Raw genomic sequence first — 22,980 nt, 5'->3', positions numbered from 1 at the left:
TCCTCTCTTGGCTTTGACCCTCTTTTATTTATTCATCTTTCAAGATCTATCCCAAAATCTATACTCCAGGTAGCCTTTCCTCATCTTCCCATGGGTACAAGCCCTTCTTCTTTTGCGTCTCCTGAGCACACTTTCCCTCTGCCTCAACCTCTGATGGACTGTATCAGTCTACCTTGCTTTCCAGTTAGACATTTATTCATTCACTCCACAAACACTGATTAGGCATTTACCATGCTTAACTATACTCCTCTTGCCACACGGTAAACTTCTCGGTCAGAAACAATTTTTCTTTCTACTAAGAAACAGTTTTAATTCTTCTGGAATCCAGATTTCTGGGGTCCATGGAGTTGAGGTGACCCACCCAGGCCATTGTCCTGAGGTGATCTTTTGAACCTTGAGTCTTGAGCAGACTGGTCTCCTAAAAGTCACCTTACGTCAAACAATAGTCTTGCTAAGTAGTAAAGACCGTTTTGCCTTGGGCATTGTGCTCTTTTGAAGAATGCAGTCAGTTTCAGGAAACGGAAACTCCACGGTCAGACTGGAAATTGTGTTTTAGGGTAAATTGTTATTATGTAAACACTGTTCTGGCCCTGTTTCCATGGCAATGTCGATAAGATGGGGTATAAGAATTTTTGAAAGTTCTTTCGTCTTTGGAACATTTTTGATTCCCTAGTCAAAATGTAGGAGCCCTGGTGGCGCAGTTGTTAAGTGCTCAGCTGCTAACTGAAAAGTCAGCAGTTCAAAACCACCAGAGGCTCCATGGGAGAAAAGATCTGGTGATCTGCCCCTGTAAAGATTTACAGCCTAGGAAACTCTGTATGGCAGTTCTACTCTGCCCTATAGGGTTGCTATGAGTTGGAATCGACTCAAGGGCACACCACAATAGCGGTCAAAATATTACCCCAATTTGCAAATCACATATTAAATAAACTTCATACAATTCTTATTACTGGCTTAATATGATCGTTGTTTTAATACTACTCTCTACAGTACCTAGCATGGTGCCTTGCACATAAACAAACGCTATAATTTTGCTGAATTGTCTTTCCATATATTATGTCTTTTCACCTCTAGCCTGTGTCTGTTCTCTTTATCCCATCTAATTTGCTGTGTAATTAGTAACTGGAAAACCAAGCTTCATTCAAAATGTTTTTTTCTGGGAACTTTGTGTAAAGGAATATGAGTGGAGGCATCAGAAACCTCCCAAAATAAAAAAAGAACCAAATACTGTCCTAAAGGAAACTCCAGCCTGGAAGAAGAGAGAAGACAAAAATACGAATATCTTAAGCCCAAAAAAAAGTGAGGGATAAATGTCTAAGAGGTATACTGACAAAATATTCTGGAGGATTATCTTCTTGGGGGATTAGGGACTATTTCATGAAGGAGGCAGTCTTTGAATGGGGCTTTAAAAGACTGGTCGTGCAGTGGTTACAAGCTCAGCTGCTAACCGAAAGGTTGCCAGTTCAAATCCACCAGCTGCTCCTTGGAAACCCTAGGGGGCAGTTCTACTCTATCCTGTAGGGTCACTATGAGAAGGAATCGACTCGATAGCAATAGGGTTTTGTTTTGTTTTTTTTTTGTTTTTTTTTTTTGGTTTTTAAAAGACTAACAGCACTTGGATGAGCAGGGAGTGAGGGGAAGGGAATTACGGGGGGAAACAGCATTGTTAGAAATCAAAGTATGGCAGGAGTCTGGGTAATAACCCGTGGGTGCATCAGCTCAATTACAGAGAGTGTGAGCTGCCACAGTGGGGGGCAGGCTGAGGGCATATCGCAGAGGGCCTTAAAAACCAGAAGAGGTGGTAAGCTCTGTGACTCTATTGGCAACTTATGGTTATTTAGCAATGGAATGCCAAAAATTAAAAAAAAAAAAAAAATGTAAAGGATTGTTAAGAAACAGCAAGTGCCTGAGTTTTCTATCTAGGAAGGTCATGCGTTTCACTCAAGGGTTTTATCAGGGCATTTTTAGAAATATGGCAGCCTTCTTGGCTTCCATCCTGTTGGGGTCTATAAGATGAGGCTGCCGTGAAAGTAAGTTCCATCAGTGAGATTTATTACAGCTTGGAAAAAGTTCTTTCTTTTGCTTTGTGCCACAGAGAGACATTTGTTACTGAGAAGTTCAAATTCAGAGATGGCATAGATCCACAACCTCTCGTTCACAATTCTGAAATTGGAAAATCTCTGAAAAGCGAAAGCCTTGATTACGACCTGTTGACCCAGACTCCTCTGGGCTTTACATAATAAGTGGTATACGCACTGTATTTATCTTCTAAAATCTGAATACTCTGAATGCTGAAACACACCAGGTCCTTAACAACTGCTGACCTGTATTTTGAGAATATCCATTCACAAACTACTGATGCATTATGTTAGTGTGCTTCCTGGGGCTAGGTGGCTGGTCCCCTCTTTGGAAAAAATCATTGACAACCTGAATAAAATAATTAGCAGGCAGTTCTTTGTTTTTGTTTTCCCCCTTCCTTTAGCCAACCTCAGATTTCACTTCAGGACCCTTGCCAGCCACCCACTGGCACCCCAAGAAAGTCAGACAGGCCAGGGTCTGCCCAGATTCACAGTGGTGTCTCAGGACTGCTTACCAGATCACACCTGGGCACGCTGGCCACAAACTGGGCCCCTTGGCAGCCAAGGATAAATCCAGCTAGATTCAGGAGGACACAAACCACAGACAGCAGCACAAAGAGGTTGACCTGAAACAGCAAGAGGAGAATGGGCAGTTAGAAAGAGAGGGCAGTGAAATTCAGAGATACTTTTGGCTGAATAAAAAAATCTCATATTCTCTTCCTAGAGAAAAAAAAAAATTTTAAATCAGAGCTATGTTTTTAACGTACAAACTTTTTCTCACATTTTAAAATATTTTAAATACTGAGGAATGCCATTGACTCTCAAGTCTTCTCAAGAATTTCAAGTCCTTACTACTCACGCATTACACTAAACCCCTGCTATTTCTTCCGTCAGCCATTCTTCTTTTTTCTGAGTTCTGGAGAGCAACAGTCAAGTAGACAAATGGGGAGCTCTAGAATATTAGTGGAACCCAGGGAAATCAGGAAGTTCATAGCCACTAGCAGCCAGAAGCCTGAAAGAGGGTACTAGTCTTTGCTAACACAATGCAAAAGATGCAGACAACCACCAAAATTCACTCAGGACCACAAGCAGAAGAGACCAAGCCAGCCAGAAAGAAAAGCTGGCAGCCTACAAGTAAAACTCCTGACCTTTACGATTAACACATTCCATGTTATACATCCCCAAGTCGGCTCCGACTCATGGGGACCCCACGTACAACAGAAGGAAATGTTGCCCAATCCCGTGCCATCTTCACAATCATTGGTATCCTCTAGTCTATTGTGGCCACTGTATATTTTGAGTGCCTTCCAGCCTAGGGGGCTCACCTTCCAGTACTATGTTGGACCGTATTCTGTTGTGATCCATAGGGTTTTCATGGGCTAATTTTCAGAAGTAGCTGGCCAGGCCTTTCTTCTCCATGTGTCCTAGTCTAGAAGCTCTGCTAAAACCTGTCCACCATAAATACAAGACATAGTAGGTCACATTCTTCCACAGTGTTGAAGTTCACCAATATGGAAAGCATGGGCAGAAAACGGCCAGTAACGGTTTTTGGAACGATGTTTGGCATGTCAAATTGTCTCTAAGTATGCTGCATTTTAAGTACCTGAGAATTCCTTAAGGAAGGGTTTGCATCGGTAGCATTGAACTCAAATTTTAAAATATTTTATTTGGTTTTTCTCCTTAATTGAAAAATCAAGTCAACTTTTAAATAATTCTACCAACAAAGAGCTACTGTACAACGCAAGTACATGGGAAAGGTTTTTTTACTGGTATCCTATTGCTAGAAGCTGGGGGTAAAAAAGATACTTAAAGTAATCAAAGGAGCCCTGGTGGCAGTGGTTAAGAGCTCAACTGCTAACTGAAAGGTCAGTGGTTCAAACCCACCAACCACTCCACGAGAGAAAGATGTGGCAATCTACTCCTATAAAGATTACAGCCTAGGAAACCCTATGGACAGTTCTACTCTGTCCTATAGGGTTGCTGTGAATCAGAGTGGACTCGATGGCAATGGGTTTTTAAAGTAATGACAGCAATTTGTCAAGTTATCCTCCTGGTTCCTTCTCTGCAGGCACTGGCTGGCTGTGTCCCTCGAGAGAAGCCACAGCTCCTCTCAAGGTAGTCCTCTGTACATGACTCTGACTTCCAGATTGTCCTTGCCACTCCCTCTTCTTCCTCAGGCTCAGGGAGAGTAACAGCCTCAGTGTTCCCTACACCTTGCATACCCCCCCATTCATGCCTCCTAGTGATGCCACTACATGGACCTTCCCTATCCAGAGCCTTTATTGGCTTCATTACATAGTCATGATTGATTGGCTCATTCTCCCTTCTTCCCCTGAGGTAAGCTGATATCAGGCCAAGTGGTGGTCTTTTCTGGTGAGGCCAGCCTCTGCCTATTAACACAAACCCCCACATGTGGCCTACAGGTCTAGATAACAAAGGCACTTCAAATACTCAGGGAATTCCAAGGGTTTAGAGTTCTCTCTCAGGAACTAAGGAAAAAGGACAAGTTACTTGAGGTAAAGTAATTCTTTACCTCACAGCACACTTTAAACTTCTTCCAGAAGCTTAGCAGACATACTAACAACTTCCAGACCACTTCTTACCAAGGAGCCCATTGCTGCGAACAGAACCAGCTGTCTCCCATTCCTTTCAAAGATGTTTAAGATTCACTCATATTATGATTGTCTCCTAAGTTTCTTTTTTAAAAGTGTTTAAAATATAATAATAACATTTATTTCCCATTTCTCTTTCAATGGAGGTAAAAGGCCTCTTCCTTTCGCTACCTGAGTGAAACGCAAATTTTCATCAGTTTGGGACACTGCTCCAAGCACAGCATTTATAACTTCTGGTTGTTGTTATTGTGGTTAGGTGCCATCAAGTCAGTTCCAACTCATAGCAACCCTATGTACAACAGAATGAAACACTGCACAGTCCTGCACCATTCTCACAATCATTGCTGTGTTTGAGCCCACTGTTGCAGCCACTGTGTCAGTCAATCTCCTTAAGCATCTTCCTCTTTTTCTCTGACCCTCTACTTTATCTCTACTCACAGAGAGATGACCCAATAAGCAAGGTACACACAGGCTTAACTGTGCTTACTTACTGGAATAGCAGCTGCAATTGTAGTTACTATCTGGTTAAGTTTACAAATTTCAAACAATTTCCAAATGTCTTAGTCTGGGTTCTCTAGAGAAGCAAAACCAGTGAAGCATATATATACAGAGAGAGAGAGAAAGATTTATCTCAAGGAAGTGGTTCACACAGTTGTAGAGGCTGGCAAATCCTAAATCCATGGGTCATCATCAGGCTGGAGTCTTCTCCTGACTCACAGGCTGCAGAGGCTGACAAACCCAAGATCAGCAGGCAATATGGCAGGCAGCTGGCTCAAGTCCCAAGAACCAGAGGTCAGATGAAGATGAGCCAGATGCAGGATCCAGAGCAAGCCATCAAGCTTTGCCAGAATGTCCATATATATATTGGATGCAGGCCACACCCCCGAGGAAACTCCCCCTACAACTAATTGGCTGATCACATCAGATCACATCATGGAGGATAACTACATCATTACGTAGCTGCCAAATTACATCATTATGTAACTGCCAAACTACATCATTGCATAACTGCCAAACCACTGAGAATCATGGCCCGACCAACTTGACACGCAACCTTAACTACCACAATCCACGGGTGGTAGTTTTGGCAGAGGCACTGTGTGCAGGGAAGGCAAATCCATCTCCAAAGCGTCTATCCCAATAAGAGCAAAACGAGGTCCTTTCCATGATGGAAGTGGTCTTATGTAATCAACCTGCCACCAAGTTGCTGGCTGATCGCCTCAAGGAATGGTGCCATATTGGGGACTCAGTGTTGGTCTCTGCTGCTGGCAGACTCGGCATTCAGCAGTGGCTGCAGTCAAGATGGCCTTGGTGAGTGGAAGTCCATGTTGCTGAGCCCATGCATAACTTCCATCCTTGCAGACTAAATTATGACATAGGGCTGGAGAGTTGATATACCCAAAGCAGGAGAGTGAAGGTGTATTGCTGGCTTTGCCAGCTGAAAGCTAACTGCTTCTGGTGGTCCTTTGAAACCAGGATCAGGAAACAGGCATTGGCCAGATCAATAACTGCATACCAGGTACCAGGAGATGTATTATTTTGCTCAAGCAATGAAATCACATCTGGAACAGCAGCTGCAATTGGAATCACAACCTGGTTAAGTTTACAATAATCCACTGCCATTCTGCAAGATCCATCTGTTTTTTGCACAGGCCAAACAGGCAAGTTAAATGGGGATGTGGTAGGAATCAACACCCCTATATCCTTCAAGTCCTTGATGGTGGCACTAATCTCTCCAGTCCCTCCAAGAATGCTGTATTGCTTTTTGTTTACTATTTTCCTAGATAGGGGCAGTTCTAGTGGCTTTCACTTGGCTTTTCCTATCATAATAGCCCTTACTCCACTTGTCAGGGATCCAATGTGGGGGTTCTGCCAGTTGATGACTAATATCTATTCCAATGATGCATTCTGGAACTGGAGAAATCACCACAGGTTGGGTTTAGGGACCGACAGGACCCACAGTGAGAAAACCTGAGCTAAAGAGTGAAACCCATGTGAAATACGACTGATTAGTAAGTAAACACAATTAAGCCCGTGCATACCTTGCTTACTGTAATTGTGTGTCTTGGTTAACCAGGGCTTCTATAACAGAAATACCACAAGTGGGTGGCTTTAACAAACAGAAGTTTATTCTCTCACAGTCTAGTAGGCTAGAAGTACAAATCCAGGGTGCCAGCTCCAGGGGAAGGCTTTCTCTCTCTGTCAGCTCTGGAGGAAGGTCCTTGTCATCAATCTTCCCCTGCTCTAGGAGCTTCTCAGTGCAAGGACCCAGAGCTGAGTCCAAAGGACGCACACTCCTGGCTCTACTTTCTAGGTGGTATGAGGTCCCCCTGTCTCTCTGCTCACTTCTCTTTTATATCTCAAAAGAGACTGACTTAAAACATAACTTAATCTTGTAGATTGAGTCCTGCCTCATTACCATAACTGCCTCTCAGCCCCTCGGGCCTTGCCGCCTGCGTCTGCCTTGCTGGGGCAAGTGTTCCAAAGCTCTGTAGCTCCACCAATAAGTGCCTAGAGGCACCTCACTCCCCCAGTACACTTCATCCAGAAGGCACTCAGCTCTCTCACTCTTTTTTGTTTGTTTATTGTTAAAGTTTACATTTCCAGTTAGTCTGTTATACAAAAATTTACACGTACATTGTTATGTGACCCTAACTGCTCTCTCCATACTGTGACAGCACACTCCTCCTTTCCACCCCTGATTTCCCATGTTCATTCAACCAGCTCCTAACCCTCTCTGCCTTCTCATCTCACCTCCGGACAGAAGTTGCCCATTTAGTCTCATGTAACTACTTGATCAGCTCTCTCACTCTTGGGTTGGCAAGCGTAGCTCACGGATAAGTGCCTGGAAGCACCCCACTCCACCAAAAAGCCTCCTGCGCAAAGGCACTCAGCTCTCTCGCTCTGCGGGTCAGCTCCAGTGCTGTCTTGAGCTAGTCTCCTGGTTCCGCTGCTGCCATTTCTCTGCTGCTGCTTCTCACTGTCTGTGCCATCTCCGAGTCCTCACCAAAATTGTCTTTGATGTTCATAATTCCACTAACAGTCTTTTCAAGGCAATCTGGCTTTTACTATCAGGCACTTTAAAACTCTTCCAGCCTCTATCCATTCAGTTTTAAAACTGCTTCCACATTTTATGTATCTGTTAGAGGAGCAACCCACTCTCCCAGTACCAAATTTTGTCTTGGTTATCTGGGTCTGCTATAACAGAAATACCACAAGTGGGTGGCTTTGATAAATAGAAGTTCATTCTCTCACAGTCTAGTAGGCTAGAAGTCCATATTCAGGGTGCCAGCTCCAGGGGAAGGCGTTGTCTGTCTGTCGGCTCTGGGGGAAGGTCCTTGTCATCAGTCTTCCCCTGCTCTAGGAACTTCTCAGCGCGAAGACCCCAGGTCCAAAGGACGTGCACTTCTAGCTCTACTTTCCTGGTGGTATGAGGTCTCCCTGTCTCTCTGCTCACTTCTCTTTTATATCTCAAAAGAGACTGACTTAAAACACAACTTTATCTTGTAGATTGAGTCCTGTCTCATTAACATAACTCCCTCTAATCCTGCCTTATTAACATCATAGAGGTAGGATTTACAACACAAAGGAAAATCACATCAGATGACAAAATGGTGGACAATTACACAAGTACTGGAAATCATGGCCTAGCCAGGTTGACACACATTTTGGGGGGCACAATTCAATCTCCCCCACGTCTGTCAGTTTGTCGTACTGTGGGGGCTTGCATGTTTTTTTCAACAACATAAAGGCGACTATACATATGGACCTCGCCAGATGGATACACAGGAATCAAACTGACTACATCTGTGGAAAGAGACATGGAAAAGCTCAATATTATCAGCCAGAACAAGGCCAGGGGCCAATTGTGGAACAGACTATCAATTGCTCATATGCAAGTTCATGTTGAAACTGAAGAAAATTACAACAAGTCCATGAGAGCAAAGTTCAACCTTGAGCATATCCCACCTGAACTTAGAGGCCATATCAAGAATAGATTTTGAGGCACTGAACACTAATGACTGAAGACCAGAGGAGTTGTGGAATGACATCAAGGACATCATACCTGAAGAAAGCTAGAGGTCATTAAAAAGACAGGAGAGAAAGAAAAGACCTAAATGGATGTCAGAAGAGAATCTGAAACTTGCTCTTGAACATCGAGTAGCTAAAATGAGAGGAAGAAATGATGAAGTAAAAGAGCTGAATAGAGGATTACAAAGGGTGGCTCAAGAAGACAAAGTATTATAAATGACAAGTGCAAAGACCAGGATATAGAAAACCAAAAGGGAAGCACATACTCAGCATTTCAACAGCTGAAAGAACTGAAGAAAAAATTCAAGCCTTGAGCTGCAACATTGAAGGATTCTATGGGGAAAATATTAAATGACGCAGGAAGAATCAAAAGAAGATGGAAGGAATACACAGAGTCATCATACCAAAAAGAATTGGTCGACGTTCCACCATTTCAGGAGGTAGCATATGATCAGGAACCGACAGTACTGAAGGAAGAAGTCCAAGCTGCACTGAAGGCATTGGTGAAAAAGAAGTCTCCAGGAATTGACAGAATTCCAACTGAGATGTTTCAACAAATGGATGCAGTGCTGGAAGTGCTCACTCGTCTATGCCAAGAAATTTGGAAGACAGCTACCTGCCCAGCCAACTGGAAGAGATCCATATTTATGCCTATTCCCAAGAGAGGTGATCCAACCAAATGTGGAAGTTACCAAACAATATCATTAATATCACATGCAAGTAAAATTTTTCTGAAGATCATTCAAAAGCAGCTCCAGCAGTATATCGACAGGGAACTGGAAAGAGGGATATCATTGCTGATGTCAGATGGATCCTGGCTGAAAGCAGAGAATATCAGAAAGATGTTTAGCTGTGTTTTATTGATTATGCAAATGCATTTGACTGTGTGGGTCATAACAAATTATGGATAACACTCCAAGAATGGGAATTCCAGAACACTTAATTGTTCTCGTGAAGAAACTGTACATAGATTAAGAGGCAGTTGTTCGAACAGAACAAGGGGATACTGCGTGGTTCAAAGTCAGTAAAGGAGTGTGTCAGGGTTGTATCCCTTTCACCATACTTATTCAATCCGTATGCTGAGCAAATACTCCCAGAAGCTGGATTATATGAAGAAGAATGGGGCATCAGGATTGGAGGAAGACTCATTAACAATCTGCATAATGCAGATGACACAAACTTGCTTGCTGAAAGTGAAGAGGACTTGAAGTTACTTACTGATGAAGATCAAAGACTACAGCCTTCAGTATGGATTACACCTCAGTATAAAGAAAACAAAATCCTCACAACTGGACCAATAAGCAAAATTATGATAAACGGAGAAAAGATTGAAGTTGTCAAGGATTTCATTTTACTGGGATCCACAAGAAATCAAAAGACGCATTGCATTGGGCAAATCTGCTGCAAAAGACCTCTTTAAAGGTTGAAAAGCAAAGATGTCACCTTGAAGACTAAGATGACCCAAGACACGGTGTTTTCAATCATCTCATATGCATATGAAAGCTGGACAATGAATAAGGAAGACCGAAGAAGAATTGACGTCTTTGAATTGTGGTGCTGGCGAAGAATACTGAATATACAATGGATTGCCAAAAGAACGAAAAGATCTGTCTTAGAAGTACAACCAGAATGCTCCTCAGAAGCAAGGATAGCGAGACTTCATCTCACATACTTTGGACATATTATCAGGAGGGATCAGTCCCTGGAGAAGGACATCATGCTTGGTAAAGTAAAGAGTAAGCGAAAAAGAGGAAGACCCTCAACGAGATGGATTGACACAGCAGCTGCAACAATTGACTCAAGGGTACCAACGATTGTAAGGATGGCGCAGGATTGGGCGGTGTTGCGTTCTGTTGTACATAGGATCACTATGAGTCAGAACTGACTTGACGGCACCTAACAACAACAAAAACAATTCAATCCATAACACCGTGCTTACTGGTTAACCCACACCTGCCTCTACTTATAACTTAGAATTGCTTATTCCTAGTGAAAAATGTGTAAATCTCAGGGCACTTTCAGGCCTCCTCGCTTGTAAAATGAAAATTCTGCCCTACGAGGGGTTTCTTTCCCCCGGTTCTCTTGCAGATCCCTCAGTCCACCAGTGCTCCCTTTCAGTACATGACCCCTCATTTCTCAGGAAAGTGACTTCTCATGGGCCAAGCAATCGGGCTTAGCAGAGCGGAAGATGCCCTCAGCCCATGTCTGGCGCCATAACTCCTCAATTCAACCTGGACAGCCTTGCCACCCTTCCATTAACATAATCACACCAGAAATGTTTTCCAAGAGGAAAACATCGTAACGAGAGTCTCAAGAGAAAAAGCCAGAGGATCCTGAGACACATGAGATTTGTATTCTAACTAGGTCAAAGCGTCAGGAACCCGATCTGCTATAACTCTTAGAAATAAGGTGGCAAAATTACATTTGGATTTGAAGGTAAGAGAGGCAGCAGAAAGTTAGTTTTTTAAAAAATATTGCATATCTATGGTTCTTGAGACTCTGCCTTACTTACTCCATTATTCTTTTATCCTTTTTTATGTGCTACTCTAATTTTCTTTCTTTCCTTGCTTCTGGAACCTGTTTCACCGTTCTTAGTTTCTCAAGGTTGCAGCAAGTTAGCGTCAGATCTTATAACTCCCAGCAATGAAAGTCACAGCTCTTGAGAAGAATCTGCATTAGATTGAAATTTTCCATAATCCAATATATATATATACATATCTAAAACCAAACCACTGCCGTCACGTCAGTTCCAATTCATACCAACCCCATAGGGTTACCAAGGTTGTAAATCACTATGGAAGCAGACTGCCACATCTTTCTCCTGCAGAGCTGCTGGTGGTTTCAAACCACCAACCTTTCGGTTAGCAGTCGACTGCTTTAACCACTGCGCCACCAGGGTTCCTATATATGTCTGTGTGTGTGTGTGTGTGTGTGTATATACATATATATATATATATATATATATATAAAATTAGACTCATTTCTGCACAGAATCAATTCCTGAAAAAAAAAAATAGGCAGGAAGAATATTCTAGAATAAAAAGACTAAAGAGAACAATCAAATGCAATTAGTGAAACTTGACTGCATCCCGGATTTTTTTAAAAAGCTAGGTGTTGTGCATTGAATTGTGTGCCCCCAAAATGTGTATCAATTAGGCCAGGATTCCCAGTGTTGTGTGGTTGTCTTCCATTTTGTGATCTGATGTAATTTTCCTATGTGCTATAAATCCTAATCTCTGCTTGTGGTTAATGAGGCAAGATTAGGTTATGTTAAAGAGGATTAGGGTGGGATGCAACACCCTTACTCAGGTCACGGCCTGATCTAATGTAAGGGGTGTTTCCCTGGGTGTGGCCTGCACAACCTTTTATCTTACAAGAGAGAAAAGGAGAGAGAGAGGAGCAGAGAGAGAGGGACCTCATACCACCAAAAGGGAGCCGCCCTGAGTGGAATGTGTCCTTTGAACCCAGGGTCCCTACTCTGAGAAGCTCCTACACCAGGGGAAGATTGATGACAAGGAACTTCCCCCAGAACTGACAAAGAGAGAAAGCCTTTCCTGGGAGCTGGCGCCCTGAATTCGGACTTCTAGCCTCCTAGACTGTGAGAGAATAAATCTCTCTTTGTTAAAGCCATCCACTTATGGTATTTCTGTTATAGCAGCACTAGATAACTAAGACACTAGGTTACACCAAAGATTTCACTGTGTGAAAATTCATGAAGTTCTACACATACGCATAAATAAACGTGCACAAATCATATTTCAGTTAAAAGGTTTTTGATTAAGAAAAGTTATTTAAAAACCATTTTGGAACAATTGGGGACGTTTAAATATGGGCTGAATATATGATGACGTTAGGAAATTACGGATAGTTTTCTTAGGTATGAGAATGTTATTATGTTGATGCAGAAGAATGTCTTATTTTTAGGAGATGCTTCCTAAAGTATATAGGGGTGAAGTATCATGAAACCTGCAACTTTGAAATGGTTTAATATAAAATATCTATTTATATATAGACATAGCAAATGTGGCAAAATGTTAATAGTTACTGAATCCAAATAGAGGGCATATAGCCATTCGTTGCTTTATTTGCTCAACCTTTCTGTGAATTTGAGAATTATCATAATAAGACATTGAAAAAATATTGAAGAGACTTTTGGAGGTACAAAAGGAACAGGCAGTAGAAGCACTTGACCACCAACTAACACAGGTGTGCTTTTCTCTAAAACAGTTGGATAATCTGCCCGGGGGTGTAGGGATCCTGGTGGGGTGCTGCACTCCAAAGTCAAGTCTTCTTTTTGGCACAGGAGGGTCATCTGTTAGCTTCTCTCAAGCACACCCAAAGTGAAGCCCATCAATCGCTATGGCCCTCAGGCAAGGCTCTCAGGCAGCCCTCCCTCTTGGACAAGCCTGCTGTGGAAACAGACCTACACAAGCAAGGTAAGCGATTAAAAGCCTGGACTCTAGAGATAGACCACCTGAGCTTGCATCCAGCTCTGCCACTTCTAGCTACGTGACTTAACCTCTCTGTGCTTCCTCAGATCAAGATACTAATAATACCTCATATAATTAGTAGGTTAATATATGTGCTATTGGATTGAATTGTGTACCCCAAAAAGATAGGTTGAAGTCCTAATCACCAGTACCTGTGAATATGACTTTGTTTGGTAATAAGGTATTTTAAGGTGTTAACAGTTAAATTAACATGAAGTCATACTGGGGTAGGGCGAGTCCTAATCCAATGTGAATGACATCTTTATAGAAAAGAAGAGACACAGACAGAGGGAAAATGGCCTCGTGAAGAAGGCGGCAGAGCTGTAAACAAGGAATGCCAAGGTCTGCTGGTAGCCACCAGAAGCTATAAGAGAGGCATGGATCAGATTTTCCCTCAGAGCCCTCAGAAGGAATCGATATGGCTGATACCCTGATTTTGGCCTTCCAGCCTTCAGAATCGTGACACAAATTTCTGTTTTTATAAGCCACCCAGTTGTGGCACTTTGTTACAGTGGCCCTAGGAAACTAATACAACATGCATCTCAGTTATGTGTTTATTGTGGTTGTTGTTACAAATATTAACCAACCTATTTCTTCCGTCACAGCTAGAATGAACAATCAAGGATCAAAAGACATTCAAAAAGCAAACAGCACTAAAAAGAAGGACTAAGATGTCAAACAAAACTACTGACCTCCAAGAAGAAAACATAGATTACTCAGGGAAGAGAAAAGAAAATTTTTAAAGGTATCTAACATGTATCTTCAAGAGAGCAAAAAAAAAAAAATGGCATATATGAAGCAAAAACAGTTGCTAAAAAAAAGGATAAATCAGAGATCAAAAAAGAGTTTCTGAACACTAAAAAGTATGATTGTCAAAATAAATACCTCAATAGACTAGCAGGAGAAAAACATAAGAATACCCAGAACATAAATCAAAAAGACACAGAAATACACCCTGCTAACTCAGAACTGAAGCCACTCTCAGAGTCCCACTTTCAGCCAAAGAGTAGACAGGCCCATAAAACAACACATGAGGAACGTGCTTCTTAGTTTAATCAAGGATTCGAGACCAAATGGGCAATATCTGCCCAAAAGCAAAGATGAGAAGCCAGGAAGGGACACTAAAACTGGACGAATGGAGATGGGGAAACTGTGGTGGACAGTGCTGACATAATGGGGGGACTGCAACCAATGTCACAAAACAATTTGTGCATACATTTTTGAATGAGAAGCTAATTTGTACTGTAAACTTTCACCTAAAGCACAATAAAATTTGTTTTAAAAAGACATAGAAATAGAAAATGTGAGACCTTGAGAAGTTAAGAAACAAAGAAGTTCAATCCAAGAAGTCCAACATCTGATTACTAGATATTCTAGAGACAAAGAGCAGAGCAAATGGAGAGAAGGAAGCAAAAAGACCTCATTGAGTACTCAAGAAGATGAAAGAAAAAAGGCCCACACCTAGACCTCATGTAATTGCAGAGGACCATCAGAAAAATTACCTGCAAATTAGAAATAGGCAAAAGAGATTACTGGCTGTTCTATTTTTTTTTTTTTTTTTTAATTTACTCAGCTATTTTACAATTCTGTAGGAGCAGAGTTTAAGTTGTTGGAATAGAAAACTGCAAAAGTTATGGTTTATAGCCCAGATGGACATTAACCAGTTTTGTATTGATCCCAACAATCTTCTCATAACATAACCTATTGTTAGCTTCTCAAAAGCTCTTTGAACCAATTTTCCATCATTAATGACACATGTTCGTTTTACATTCACCTGAGAGTCATACTTTTATTTTTTTGAAAATTAAACTTTATCAACACTAAGGTAAAGAGAAGATCCTAAAAGTTTCCAGAAAGAAAAAAAGACGATGCCTACTCAAGCTTCTCACAGGTAACACAGGATGACAAAAGCAATCAAGCAATGCCTTCAAATTTCAAAAGGAAAATTATTTTGAAACCAGAATTCTATATCCAGCCTAGCCATCATTCAAGTGTGAAGGCAAGACAAAGACATATCAAAATATTCAAACCCTAAGAGGGTGCCCTTAACTCACATTCTTTCTGAAAACTATTACTTGAGAATGTTCTCTGGCAAAATGAAAAAGGAATTCAAGGAAAAAGAACGCATGAGATCTAAGAAACAATGGCTTCAATCCAAGAATACAAAGAAAAGAAAATATTAGGATGACATCTGTAGAGCAGGCCTAGAAAATATTTTAAGTCCAAAGTAAAACAAGAAATCAGAGAGCTTAGAGAGAAAAGGAGAAGGTAGAACAACTAGCAGAAAGAGTATGATTTCTTCTAGAGAAGAAAAGCTAGAAGAAAAGAAGCTAGATAAATAAGGCCACACATTTATAATCAATCGATTTTCAACAAAGGTGCCAAAACTGTTCAATGGGGAAAGAACAGTCTCTTCAACAAATTACGCTGGGACAACTGGATATTTACATGCAAAAGAGTGAAACTGGACCCCTTTCTCACAACATATACAAAAATTAACTCAAAATGCATCATGGACGTAAATGTAAGAGTTAAAACTATAAAACTCTTAGGAGAAAATATAGTAAATCTTTGTGCCATTGGGTTAGGCAAAGCCTTCTTAGATATGACACCAAAAGCAGAAGTGATAAAAGAAAAAATAGATAAACTGGACTTCATCAAAATTTAAAACTTACGTGCTTCAAAAGACACCATCAAGAAAGTGAAAAGACAACTCATAGAATGGGAAAAAAATATTTGCAAACTATATATCCAATAAGGAATTGTAATTAAAAATAACAAATAATCCAATTAAAAAAAGGCAAATGATCCGAATAAACATTTCTCCAAAGAAAATATACAAATGGCTGATAAGCATATGAATAAGCTCAACATGATTAGCCATCAGGGAAATGCAAATCAAAACTACAATGAGATACCACTTCAAAGAAGACAGACAATAACAAGTGTTGACAAGAACATGGAGAAACAGGAACCCTTGTGCACTGCTGGTGGGAACATAAACCGGTACAGACACTTTGGAAAACAATTTTTTTAAATTGTTGTGCTTTAAGTGAAAGTTTACAATTCAAGTTAGTCTCTCATACAAAAATTTATACATACATTGTTATGTGACCCTAGTTGCTCTCCCTATACTGTGATAGCACGCTCCTCCTTTGCGCCCCGGATTCCCCATGTCCATTCAACCAGCTCCTGACCCTCTCTGCCCTCCCATCTTGCCTCTGGACAGGAGCTGCCCATTTAGTCTCATGCATCTACTTGAGCTAAGAAGCACATACTCTTCACAAGCATCATTTTATGTCCCATAGTCCAGTCTAATCTTTGTCTGAAGACTTGGCCTCGGGAATTGTTTCAGTTTGGGGCTAACAGAGAGTCTGAAGGCTGTGTCTTCTGGAATCCCGCCAGTCTCAAACATACTACCAAGTCTGGTCTTTTTACTAGAATTTGAGTTCTGTACCCTACTTTTCTCTCACTCTGTCAGGGACTCTCTGTTGTGTTCCCTTTCAGAGCAGTCACTGGTGATAGCCAGGCACCATCTAGTTCTTCTGGTCTCAAGTTGATGAAGTCTCTGGTTTATGTGGCCCTTTCTGTCTCTTGGGCCCTTTCTGTCTCTTAATACCTTCCTTGTGTCCATGGTGTTCTTCATTCTCCTTTACTCCAGGCAGGTTGGGACCAATTGATGCATCTTAGATGGCTGCTCGCTAGCTTTTAAGACCCGATACGCCACTCACCAAAGTGGGATGCAGAACTTTTTCTTAATGAACTTTGCTATGCCAATTGACCTAGATGTCCCCTGAAACCATGGTCCCCAGATCCCTGCCCCTACTACTCTGTCCCTCGAAGTGTTTGGTTGTATTCAGGAAACCTCTTAACTTTGGTTCAGACCAGCTGTGCTGACTTCCCCTGTACTGTGTGCTGTCCTTCCCTTCACCTAAGATAATTCTTGTCCGCTATCTAGTTAGTGAATATCACTCTCCCTCCCTCTCCGCCCTGGTAACCATCAAAGAATGTTTTCTTCTGTGTTTAAACTTTTTCTTGAGTTCTTACAATGGTGTTCTTATACAATATTTGTCCTTTTGCAACTGACTAAATTCACTCAGCATAATGCCTTCCAGATTCCTCCATGTTATGTTTCACGAATTCATCATTGTTCTTTATCATTGCATAGTATTCCATTGTGTGACTATACCATAATTTGTTTATGAATTCATCCGTTGATGGGCACCTAGGTTGTTTCCATCTTTTTGCTATCATGAACAGCGCTGCAAAGAACATGGGTGTGCATATATCTATTCGTGTGACGGCTCTTATTTCTCTAGGATATATTCCAAGAAGCGGGATTGCTGGATCATATTTCTAACTTTTTAAGGAAGCACCAAATCGATTACACTTTGGAAAACAAATTTATCAAATGTTCCTCAAAATGTTAAGCATAGAGTTACCATGTCATCTAGTAATCTCACTCCTAGGTATATATCCAAGAGAAATGAAAACATATATCCACACAAAAACTTGTACAGAAATGTTCATAACAGCACTATTCATAATAGCCAAAAAGTGGAAACAATCCTAATGTCCATCAACTGATGAATGGATAAATAAAATGTGGTATATCCATACAATGGAATATTATTCAGCCATAAAAAGAAGAAAAAGTACTGATACATGAACTTTGAAAATACTACGCTAAATGTAAGAAGTCAGTTCCAAAAGGCCACATATTGTATGATTCCACTTATACAAAATGTCCAAAACAGCCAAATCAACAGAGAAAGTACTTTAGTGGTTACCTAGGGCTGGGAGCACTGGGGGAAATGGGGAGTGACTTCTAATGGGTATAGAGTTTCTTTTTAGTGTGACGAAAATGTTCTACAACTGATGACAGTAATGCTTGCACAGCCTGTGAACATACTAAAAAACATTGAATTGTACACTTTAAATGGGTGAATTTTATGGTATATAAATTATATCTTAATAAAGCTATATTAAAAAAAGACGCTAGATGACTTTCATGATTAGGTAAAGGCATGTGATTTTTTGTCAACAAGAAAAAGAGTCATTTAGGAACTCCAGGAAAAATGCAAGCCTATATATCAAAGTCATGGTCCAAACATGAAGCAAACTAAAAGTTGCTTGAAACTGAGACAATGAGAGAGAACAAGAAACAACACTGTAATACATTTGACTTGGCTGCTGGAAACAGCCCTTCTTTGAGTGACATGGGATTACATTTCCTTCTCTCTAGATCCAATCATTCTTCCTGGTTCTGCAGTAAATGACAGAGCTGGTCCCTGGAAAAAGTAGGACTCACGGGCTCCAACAGAAAACCACTCTGTGCTTTTTCCTAGTGTTGTTCAAGCCCACTTTGTAGAGCTATTTCTTCCCAACTCCTAAGATGAAATCTGCAACAGGGCTCAAGACTTCTCTGGTCAATCTCAGATACAAAAAAATCCTCCAGTCACAAAAAGCCTCATTTCAGTAATTAAAATATCCAAATGTGTGTCCTAGGCAAAACTCGAAACTTCATTTAAACTTAAGCTGCTCTCCTTTGGATCAAGCTTGTTTCGGGGAGCAAACTTGTAGAGGCAACGGCAAGGGAGTGACCCTAATCTTCTCTATTTCCCTATTTCTTTGTCTATTTCTCTTGAAGCCTACCCTCCACAGTTCTGCCTCCTTGGATACGAAGGAGAGGGGGGAGGCTTCCACCTTGTTGGTAGATAAGGTAACGGGCAGGGAGAGTTTCACTTGACTGATACTGTCCAGTCATGGCAAGTGTTTACAGTGGACTTTCTCCTAAATGGGACTCTCATTAGTTCCTCTGAAATATTTTATTACTGAGCCTGAAGTTCCCTTAACTGACTGCCCAACAATGCAGCCCCAGTCTCTTTCTGCTGTGGCCTCCTTTCTCCTCTAGGGGTCCTCATGGGTAGGATCTAAGCTGACTCCAGGTTCACTCTTTCTTGTAGGGGCCAATCTGGTCAGCTGGAAGTATACATCATAGACTCAGTCTGTGAAAGCACAGTTACTTTCCAACTGCAATCTCAACTCTGGGACCACAAGATACTCCAACTAGGCCTTTAGATTCCTCAGGCCTGTGCTGATACCAGTCCAGTGTGGTCATCAGCCACTAAGTTCTTCAAATGCTTCTCTTTGAGCACCAAGTTCTCCAAGGGCTTATTGTTAAGCAACCCCTCTACTCCCCATGGAGGTTGGAATACAGAATGCCACAGCAATTCAGTAACTTTCTCCAGATATTTGCCTCTTTAATGCCTAATATTTTTATAGGCTGGGGGATGCCCATTAGCTAAGGGTTGCAAAACTGGTTTTCACCCACCAGCTCTGCAAGTCTTGCTGAGATAGTCTAACACACACTGGAATGTGGGAACAGCTAGTATCTATTGTACTGAAGCCTCAGGAGAATCTGGAAACAAAGAATTCAATTTTAACATCCTATTACAATAACATTTCCATAATAAAAATATTATAAACGCCATTATTTGGTTTTAATTATTTTGGAAACAATTTATAGAAATGGTTTGAATCATAAAATACAACTTAAGAACAAAATGTAAATGTTAAAACACTGGCAATATAAAATAATAGTACTACTATCAAAAACTGGGAGGTGGAAGGGGGAAGGAAGCAGAGTTAAGTGCGAATTTCTTCATTTTATTAAAATGGAGAGTCAAAAGATAATATTCCGAGAGGTGGAGCCAAGACGGCGGGTAGTCAGACACTTCCTGTGATCCCTCTTAAAACAAAGACCCAAAAAAACAAGTGAATCAATTATATATGACAATCTAGGAGCCCTGAAAATCAAAGGCAAAGATGAGGAATTGGACTGAGTGGCAGGGGGAGGGAGAGACAGTTCAGAAGCAGCAAGGAGTTGCCAGACCTGACTCGGCCGGAGCCGGCACCCTTCAGGCCAGACTGGCTGGTGTGCACAGTTAGGCAAGCAGTGGCACTCGGGAGGCGTTTTCCACATTGAGAGAGAACGAGCAGCAGAGTCTACTCAGGCCTCCAGAACCAGTGAAAAGCGGCGCTCAATCGGCAAAAGATAAGTACATGTGTCTGACCTATCGCGTGGATCAAAAAACACCCCCTTTAGGAAAAACCTCTCTCCCATTTACCTGCCCCCTCCCAGATCTGCACCAGGTCCCTGGCCGGCTTCAGTGATTGCCTAGTCCTCTGGGCTAGAAGTAGGATCCTTCACACGCCCTGAGCCATTCTTCCGCCCTTGGAGAGGGAACAAATTAACAAACAGGAAAAAATAATCTGCCAGCTCCCCTAAGCCAGGAACTCAGGGTAGGCACAGTTCCTTTGCCTAGGCATAGGCATAAGGGGTCCACAGACTTTGAATGCCTTTCACCCCTGCATAGACCTGTGTGGGCCAATTTCAACAGTGTAGGCCCTCATTATCACAGTACAACAGGGTATATACCTGTCTCAGTCATTAGTGCTGCTTTAACAGAAATACCACAAGTGGATGGTTTTAACAGAGAGAAATTTATTGTTTTCACAGTTCAGTAGGCTACAAGTCCAAATTCAGGGTATCAGCTCCAGGGGAACGTTTCTCTGTTGGCTCTGTAGGAAGGTCCATGTCATCAGTCTTCCTTTGGTCTGGGAGCTTCTCTGCACAGGAACCTCAGGTCCAAAGGACATGCTCTGCTCCCAGCACTGCTTTCTTGGTGGTATGAGGTTCCCATGTATCTCTGCTCGCCTCTCTCTTTTATATCTCAAAAGAGATTGCATTAAGACACTAATCTTGTCAACCTCATCACAGTGATAGAATTTACAACACATGAGGAGATCATAGCAGTAGAGTTTACAACACGTAAGGAAATCACATCAGATAACACAATCATACAATACTGGGAATCATGACCTAGCCAAGGTGCTACACACATTTTTGGGGGCACACTATTCAATCCATGACAATACCTGAAGCCTAACTCCAACTTTATCAGCTATATGGTGAAGTAGTAAGTTCATGACATTTGACACTGCTCTGCCTATTACGCAGGGTCCTCACCAAACCACATCAGGGGCCTGAGGACTGGTGGTTCCACCCACGCCACCTAGCAAACTGTGACAGGGGTCCAAGAATAAGTGGTGCCTCCCAGTCCTTAGAGCCAACAACACTGGGTGCCCATAGTCCAGCTGCAAAACCTACCCACCTATGTACTCAGGAACAGGGACATGTTTTCCTCCCAGACACCCAGGGACAGCCATCAGCCCCCTGCCTTGCTCAGTACATGACCCCCTACTGCAGCCAGATACCTGTGCCAACACCAATCACCCCTGCCTCTCTAGGACTGTAGGTGAGAGCCTGCACCACACACTTGGTGACTGATTACCTGGACACCTGAACTGAATCCATACAAGAAAAGTAAACAGACTCCTGGGCTCACATATTTAGTAACAGATCTAACCACCTGGTGACAAGACGTTAGCACTTCAAAGGCACCAATAATCAAACTAGCTCCCATGAGCAGCCTATTTTGGCATACCAAAATAAAATAAAACAAGAAGCTAGAACACAGTAAGCAAACATAAAATAAATAAATACAATAACTTACGGATGGTTTGGAGACAAGAGTCAATATCAAATCACATAAAGGGGCAGACCATGATGGCTTCAGTAAGCTCCCAAAACAAAGACTCATGAAATTTTCCGGAGGAAGAGAACTTCTTGGAATTACAGGAGGTAGAATACAAAAGATTAATATACAGAACTCTTCAAGAAATCAGGAAGGAGATCATACAAAATGCAGAACCAAGGAACACACAGACAAAGCAACAGAGGAACTTAAGAAGATTATAGAAGAGCGCAATGACAAATTTAACAGGCTGCAAGAATCCATAGAGAGACAGCAAACAGAAATCCAGAAGATTAATAATAAAATTTCAGAATTAGAAAACCCAACAGAAAGTCATAGGAGCAGAACTGAGGCAATGGAAGTCAGAATGAGTGAGACTGAAGATAAAGCACTTAACACCAACTTATTTGAGGAAAAATCAGATAAAAGAATTTTAAAAAATGAAGAAATTCTAAGAATTACATGGGACTCTACCAAGAGGAATAACCTACCAGTGATTGGAGTACCAGAACACGGGGGAATAACAGAAAATCCAGAAAGAATTGCTGAAGATTTGTTGGCAGAAAACTTCCCTGATATCATGAAAGATGACAAGATATCTATCCAAGATGCTCATTGAACCCTACAAAAGGTAGATCCCGAAAGAAAGTCACCAAGACGTATCATAATCAAACTTGCCAAAACCAAGGATAAAGGGAGAATTTTAAGAGCAGCTGGGGATAAACGAAAAGTCTTCTACGAAGGAGAGTAAATAAGACTAAGCTTGGACTACTCAGCTGAAACCAAGAAGGCAATGGGATGACACATATAAAGCCTTGAAGGAAAAAAATGCCAGCCAAGAATTACATATCCAGCTAAACTGTCTCTCAAATATGACAGTGAAATTAGGGCATTTCCAGATAAACAGAAGTTGAAGGACTTTGCAAAAACCAAACTAAAATGACAAGAAATACTAAAGGGAGTCCTCCGGTTAGAAAATCAATAACGTCAGATAACAACCCAAGACTAGAAAACAGGATACAGCAACCAGATATAAACCCAGGCAGGGAAGTCACAAAAATAAATCAAAGCTAAAACACTGAAAAGAGGGAAACAGAGACATCAATATGTAAAAGAGGACAACATTAAAACAAAAAAAAGAGGAATTAAAAAATGTAGTCATACCTCA

General features: G+C 41.4%; 1 protein-coding gene across 1 annotated transcript in view; it reads right to left on the bottom strand.

Moving 5' to 3' along the window:
- Positions 1-22,980, bottom strand: part of ENTREP1 (endosomal transmembrane epsin interactor 1) — an 88,030-nt gene that overhangs the window by 30,692 nt on the left and 34,358 nt on the right. The window contains exon 4 of the mRNA XM_023730622.1: positions 2,594-2,704. Within this exon, the coding sequence (XP_023586390.1) occupies positions 2,594-2,704 (111 nt within the window). The remainder of the gene's footprint in view (positions 1-2,593; positions 2,705-22,980) is intronic.

This window comes from Trichechus manatus, unplaced genomic scaffold (assembly GCF_000243295.1).
Source record: "Trichechus manatus latirostris isolate Lorelei unplaced genomic scaffold, TriManLat1.0 scaffold00038, whole genome shotgun sequence".
In the NCBI taxonomy this organism is placed as follows: domain Eukaryota; kingdom Metazoa; phylum Chordata; class Mammalia; order Sirenia; family Trichechidae; genus Trichechus; species Trichechus manatus.
This window is presented reverse-complemented; position numbering and strand designations above follow the sequence as displayed.